The sequence below is a fragment of the Phaseolus vulgaris genome, chromosome 7, assembly GCF_000499845.2.
Source record: "Phaseolus vulgaris cultivar G19833 chromosome 7, P. vulgaris v2.0, whole genome shotgun sequence".
Lineage (NCBI taxonomy): Eukaryota > Viridiplantae > Streptophyta > Magnoliopsida > Fabales > Fabaceae > Phaseolus > Phaseolus vulgaris.
The window spans coordinates 11,176,220-11,183,389 of NC_023753.2; the positions used below are offsets into that span (position 1 = coordinate 11,176,220).

The 7,170-nt window shown below is 36.9% G+C and overlaps 1 protein-coding gene and 1 long non-coding RNA gene across 2 annotated transcripts; both read right to left on the reverse strand.

Annotated features, from left to right (window-relative positions):
• Window positions 1-350: 350 nt before the first annotated feature.
• Window positions 351-1,198, reverse strand: LOC137828545 (uncharacterized). Its single transcript, XR_011083905.1, has 2 exons — window positions 738-1,198; window positions 351-522 (listed from the first exon to the last, which is right to left on the reverse strand). It is a non-coding gene; the product is annotated as an uncharacterized lncRNA (long non-coding RNA).
• Window positions 1,199-2,029: 831 nt separating this feature from the next.
• On the reverse strand, window positions 2,030-6,514 carry LOC137828546 (ABC transporter G family member 21-like). The gene is made up of 5 exons (XM_068635166.1): window positions 5,946-6,514; window positions 4,910-5,717; window positions 3,477-3,647; window positions 3,209-3,387; window positions 2,030-3,080 (listed from the first exon to the last, which is right to left on the reverse strand). The coding sequence occupies exons 1-5, from the start codon at window positions 6,177-6,179 to the stop codon at window positions 2,427-2,429; spliced, it is 2,046 nt and encodes a 681-aa protein (XP_068491267.1). The 5' UTR covers window positions 6,180-6,514; the 3' UTR covers window positions 2,030-2,426.
• Between the last annotated feature and the right edge of the window lie 656 nt (window positions 6,515-7,170).

The following is a 7,170-nucleotide window of genomic DNA, read 5'->3' on the forward strand; positions in this document are numbered from 1 at the left end:
GCAATCAAACATGAAAGGAGTTTCTTTTTCACATACTTTTGTTTTTGTCTTCTTGGTTGGTTGCGGGTTTTATTTATTTTTTACAATTTTTTTCATGTTTGTCTTTATACCTAAAAAAAAAACTCCTTTTTTATTCACTATTTTCATTCACAGCAACAATTTAATATTTTTTGTAATATTTGTTTTGCTAAAAAAAAAAGGTATTGTAATTTAATACTTAATAAAAAAAGGAGTCCAAAGAAAAAAAAAATGAGGTATGACAGGTATTTTTATCTAGTCCTGATACAGTGGTGTGTGGGAAAAAAGATTGTATCAAAATTAAAGAAGATTTCCGGTTGATGAACGTGATCTTACAATAAGTATGTTTTATTTATCAGCCCAAGACAGCTTGTAGTAACATGACAGGAAAATAACATAAGCAAGTAATATAGAGTCTACAAACAGTAGCGCAACAACATGTTTGAAAAGCACCATAATCCTTTAGTCATTCATACATCTTCAGCTTATTCATTTGCTGCTTCCCTGAAAAAGCATTCAAAACACTATTTGATCAATGCCATAGAGAAGTCAATTAAGGAAATTCATGCATGCATGCATTCATTGTTGTAGGCTATGGTGTGAGTGTGACATGAGTACAATCATCACTTTCCAAACTGAGATACATGATTACATGAAGTGAACTTAAAATAGAGTTTGTTTATATTCACACATATATGATATATATACATATATAATACCTTCTTCCTAGTCTGGCTTGGAGTTTTCTTTGGACCTGGTTTGGAGGCTGGGGCTTTGGGAGTTCCTGAACTAGGTTTGGCAGCAGTCTCTTTCTTCACCTGCCCTGCGGAGTAAGGAGATTTCTCAACAGGTTTCTCAGCTTTGAGTGATGCCATTTTACTCTACTATTCTAAGCAAACGCTTCTCTTAGCCTCAGGTTTTAACGCTACAGCATACATCAATTTATAGCTGAGTTTAATCATAAGCCAATTATACCAAATTGCCAGAAACCATTATCTTGAGGGAATGGAATAAACTCAACTATGAGCTAATGGAGGGATAATGCTGCAGCATCTTATGCTTTCCCTTAGTTAGGCAGCAGATATTATTGGGTTCATATTCTACAATTTGGTTTCACATGTTGAGGCCTGCATGATTCATATGCTGTTTTATCAGAAGCCTTCTGGAAGACTGGTATTTCTTCGTTTGATAACAGCTATATACCTTTTCAATTTATAGGATATAGATAATGGGTTCTTATCCTTATATGTAAAAGGCAACAGCAAAAGTAGGTGCCTGACATATTCCAAGAATTAACAATTAATTGTTTGTGACTTTTTTCTGTTAATGAATGAGATTGATTTGGTATTAAATATAAAGAAGATCATATACTTGTTTTGTGTTTATGTTCTACATTTATGCACGAATTTGTTAGTGAGAAAACTTTTTCTTCTAAGTTATTACTGCATCAATTTCGGGAGCTGAGATTAGTATATAATTTGTGTTGAGAAGTTTTACATGATCTCTGCCTCTATTTTTAGTTGAAATCTGATCAAAGGAAGCCCAAAATTGGATGGACCTTTACTTGTCCAGGATAATATAAATGAAGACTTTGTCCGTGCATTTATCTTTTTGTATCACTGATTAAACTTTATATGATGAAGGGTTCCTCGATGTAGTAGTCTGAGAAATAACAGAACATATTGATTTAAAGGAACATTGCAAAAATAAATTCTTGATGAAAAATATTCTTAGTTAAAGAACAATTAACACTAAAACAGTTCATTAAACTAAGTTATTAATTTTTTTAAATCATCAATTGAGCAACTGAACTGTATCAAAACTGGATTTTTTACTGTACAAAATCTGGAAATATTATTATCTATATGTTTAACGTTTTATTTTCAATATGTATAATATCCCAGTGTTTAGTTCAACATTTATTACAATTTTTGTTCCATCAAAAACCAGTCCCACTGAATCGTGATAAGTAAGGAGTCTGCTACAAACACAATCATTGAATGAATCCATGTGAAGAACTAAAGTAAGCAAATTATATAAAGAATGAACAACAGTGTGCTGGTCTGATAGATAAACAAGGCCAGATACATATTTCTTAATAATACGTTACAAGTAGCCACACAAGTGTGTTAATGAAGATCTAAAATTACCTTTAGATGCCAGCAATAAACCATTGTCCTCTTGATAACTAATACACTAGATGGAGTCTACTGGTACGGCTGCTTGTTCTCCATAAAAAATTGGACTATATTCAACAAATTTTGATCGCTTCATTTATGTTAATTAATCACCAGGGCTTAAGATATTCACCTTACAACTTGAATCGAATTACCACACTAACTGAGGTGGTGATTCGAACAACCAAACTTGAAATAAATAACATGGTCTCTAATTTGTTAAGTCTTTAGTCAGTGAGGCTGCCCCATCCTCAAGGCTAGATATGCCACAATTCTGTATCCAATTAACATTACAGTCAATGCAGCCACTTCACCCCACATGTTATCATCAAGCTCCAGACACTTTATGGCAGGGAAATCTCTCACTCTACAATGTAACCCTGGTCCACACTCATATACCTCATTTATTGGATACTGGACTGCTACCAGAAGCTTATAGCAGTAGTGACTGAAAGAAATGTACTTCAACCATGCTATAAAAGCAGGCATTTGCTGAATATAGTAACCACCGGCCAAGAGAAACACCAGCATGGTCACTGAAGCTAGAGTTGTGGCCTGCTTCACATCCATGAGGATGGCACCAAGTGCTAGGCCTATGCCTTGAGAAACTAGCACATTAAAAAGCATGATCAAGATGGTTAACACAAATGTGACCAATGAAGGCTTGAGACCACCCATCCAGTAGGAAATAGTTACAAATATGGTAGGAAGCACTAGCTCCATTGGTAAGTCCCCCACCATCCTGGCAACATAGTACGAGGAGAGTTGGTACATCCCTGAAGATCTTTCCTTTATTAGCATTGGCCTCTCCAGAGGAAAGGCAAAGATGGCATTGAAGAGAGGGAAAAATCCCCAGAAGATGGAGAAGAAGAAAAGGAGTCCCACCTGTTACAAGGGTTATACTGTTATAAGTAGTACTACTAAATAAAGTTACCACTTTCTATTGAGTAGTGCAAAAATGTCAGCATCTTCGAATTTTCATCCGAAAAAACAGCATATAGGTTCATAAATACCTGATCTTGTACATGGGCAGGATCAGAGTGCCACCACAGAAGTCCTGAGAGAACGGATACAGACAGTACTTGGAAAATCCTTAAACCAGAAAAAGATTCATGCCTCCTCTCTTGTAAACCCCTCTTAAGAAGCACCCTGAATTGGCCCCACCAGCTGGTAGTCCATTGGTTATCAGAGCCTACAAGGCATAAACAATGACCATTTAGCCATGGTGTTATGTAAAACTAACTGTTGTCAACATCAAGAGAGCAAGAAAATTTCACTTACGTCTAGGTGTTCCTGATGTAAAAGCCAGAGGGTTAGTGTTATTTTGTTGAATGTCTTCTTTAAGAGCAGGATATAAGTTTTTCTTGAAGGATGAAATTAGGGACTGTTTGACTGAAGCTTGATCCTCATTGTGGTCTATCTGATCATCATGTTTGACATCAGCAACTATGCCTGCCAAACCACAGAATCTAAAGTATTAGAACTCGTCACCATGCCTTTCAACAAATTCGATTCAAATCAAATAAATATTTTTACTTATGTGACCAAATATTACAAGACATCCAACGACCACTCATCAACCATGTTTGAAGATGCTTCCATCATCACTATTTTCCGTGCTTCAAATATCTTGTGCAATTATAGGGAATTCAGTTTAATTTCTCATCCAACTTTAGAATTAAAGTACAACGGCTTCTAATCGTCATAACATGATCAACACTGGCTTAAGACTCAATTGTTGTTAGGTTGTTGATTAAAAATTGTGGCTAAAATTGGGCTGCCAGAAAAATCTTTTACCTTGAAGAAAAAGTACCACAGCAGCAAGGGTGAGAGTAAAAGTAACGACTCTATATTCAAAAAAGAAAAAGAAAGAGAATTACAAGCACTTGTGAACGGAGAAAAAAACAATTTTTTTATAAGCAATATGGAAATATATCCAAAATGATTTGAAGGTAAATGAAAGGCAATAAACACAAAGCAGCTCTAACATCTTTCACAAAACTTGATCCGGCCACCATGAGAATCGGATCATTCCAATCACCTTTAACATGTATTAGATAAAGTTTGTTCAGTATTGCATAAAGTTTGTTCAGTATTGATCTAAGGCATCACAAAAGATGGATGAATGACTTATCAATTTACTGCTTCTTATTATGACCCATTGTTACCAGGTGTCGCCGCCTTGACAACACATCAAGGTTCATGAGTTCAGATAAAATCTTCAATCTTTACACCTCCATTATTTAAAATCTGAAAATGAACCCTCACCTACCCAATTAACGACAAGTGTAAAATCTCAAAGAGTCAATGTTGTTTCGTGAAGTTGACATCCACAAACTCCCAAAATTTCCTTTCGCATCACAAAAATAAAAAACAGCAACGTTTCAGTTTTCAAAGTCATAAAGACATGTTGAGTAGTGCCCCATTGACAAACTTTCAAAGCAAATTCCCCTCACCATACCACATATTAAAAAATTTGTGGTCAGCATTAATTTAACCACACACTTCTCGCTATACTTTATATTAAATCTAATCTAATCTAATCAATCATCATGTTTAGTTTAACCCTACCTCACTGGAGCAGTAAAATTTTAAACATGTATAACATCATATATTTTAAAATCATGTTCAACCATGAACTTTTTTCACTCAATAGCTTTTTATGAAACTAAAATAAATGAACCCTTAATTTGACCACACTACTTAGTACTTACCATTAGCAAGGTCAAGGAGGAAATCTGCCGGGTTCATGAAATTGAAAGCCGGGACATACCCAATGGATCCGAGATAGTCCATGACCCGACCAGCATGCCCGCTATAAATCGGGTACCCGTCAGACAAGACCACCACCTTATCAAACATCCTGTACAACCGGCTGGAAGGCTGGTGGATGGTGGTGACGACGGTCCGACCCGCCCGGGCGAGCTCTCGGAGCACCGACACAATAAGTTGGGCCGTGGTGGAGTCCAAACCCGAAGTTGGCTCATCGACGAACAACAAACTCGGGTTGACCAACATCTCCTGCCCGATACTGACCCGTTTCCGTTCCCCACCTGAAATGCCCCGGAACAGAGCCATGCATCCTCCAACAGGGCTATTACGACACCGTGTGAGGCCAAGCTCCGAGATCACCATCTCCGCGTGCTCCTTCTTCTCTTCTCTGCTCAAACTCTTTGGCAGCCTCAACAGAGCTGCGTAAGTGAGAGTCTCCAACACTGTGAGGTGAGGGTAGAGAACGTCGTCTTGGGGAACGAACCCAACCTTTCGTTTCACGAAGGAGCTGTCGCTGTGGCCGTTGTACGTTATGGTGCCGGACACTTTTCCGGCCAGCCTTCCCGCCAGGGCGGTTAAGAGGGTCGTCTTGCCGCTCCCGGAGGGACCCAGCATTGCCGTTAACTCGCCGGGATTCGCTACTCCGGTCACGCCGCTCAGCACCTTCCTTCTTAGCTTGGACTCATTACGTAAAACGCAACCCTTCTTCTTCTGGCTTTCGAAGGTTATAGTGTAAGACACGTCTTCGAACTACACCACACAAGATAGACAAATTTATACCGTGATTAGAGAAACATTCTTGTTACAACTATCTCTTGTATCATATGTAGAATGCCTTTTTTAGATCAAGATCAAGCTGATCTTTCTGCATATAAATTATGTATATTGTTTCTATGACAAATATTTGAAGCTAAGAAATAAAATAAAACAAAGGTAACAAATATATATATTATGAGGAGAGAGAAGATTGATGAGTACTTTGAGGGTAATGGGGCGCAAGGATTGATGAAGAACGGATAATCTTGGTGGTGGTGGTGGAGTTGGCTGAGTGTGATGCTGCGTGGGAATGTCATTATCATCGAGTTCCAGACTTGGTTTGATTTTGTTAGTGGTAGAACCTTCTGGTTCATGATGGACGGAGCTGGTCTCTGATCGGGTTGATATGGGTGGAATGTTTGGTGCAATAGTGGTTTCTTGCTCTGGGGGCATCATCTCAGAAGTTGGAGATCCACTGAGATATGAAAGTAGTGATGAGAAAGAAGAGATGTTAAGATGGTAGTAGTATAATAATTAATTAACTGAAATGGATTGGAAGGAAGAGCAGAAAGGAGAAAGAAGAGGAAGGTAGAATCACATGAGAGAACAGGTGTATGTATAAAGTGGGGAAGCTAGGCACGAGAAGCACACAAGGATGTGATTGAACGATAGCACAATATATAGTCTTAGGAAGAGAGAGCACCATCTGCAGCTACTGTGTTGGTGTTGCTGTCACTACTGTTGTTTGCTGTTCAAGGATGTTTTTGTTTTGTAATTTGTTGGGTATGCTCAAATAAGATAATAATAAGAATAATAATACTAAAAAGGAATGGGTTTTGGTATCTGCTATTTTTCCTTTTGTTTTTGGGTTTTACCTTTAGAAGGGGAAAAGTATTGTTGATGGATGGATGGATATAATGGCATTGCATTCAACCCGGCCACGTGTGTGGAGGGCATTTATTTGATTCCTTATCTTTTCTGTGAAAAAAGTAATGCAGATTTTTAAAGTTGATAGTAAAAGTTTTGTAATAATACTAATAATGAAAACAGCTTCGGGGCCCAATATCTGATTTCATAATATCCACTTCCTCAAAGTATGAAAATGCCTAATGCCTTTTCTGCAGCTTCCACTCTATCATTACTTTTTTTTTTACTATGGTAATTAACAAAATCAGTTTAAATTTATAGTATAGCTTCTAAGAATATATATATATATATATATATATATATATATATATATATATATATATATATATATATATATATATATATCATCATCATCATCAATCAAGCATATTCTGCTATAGCGTGGGGGATTTCTGTTTGCTTTTGTTTTATCCTCTCATATAGTCAATATAGAAATTGATACATTTGTGTTAGAAAGAAAATGAAAAATTTAATGGACTTGGTGATATGAGTGCTAAACTATCTTATATTATTAGATGTA

Excerpts from the sequence above, each read along its gene's own strand:
- LOC137828546 (XM_068635166.1), bottom strand. The coding sequence starts at position 6,179 with ATGATGCCCCCAGAGCAAGAAACCACTATTGCACCAAACATTCCACCC. Across the intron at positions 5,718-5,945 it reads TGCGCCCCATTACCCTCAAA|TTCGAAGACGTGTCTTACAC; the intron begins GTACTCATCAAT and ends TGTGTGGTGTAG. Across the intron at positions 3,388-3,476 it reads TACATCAGGAACACCTAGAC|GCTCTGATAACCAATGGACT; the intron begins GTAAGTGAAATT and ends TATGCCTTGTAG.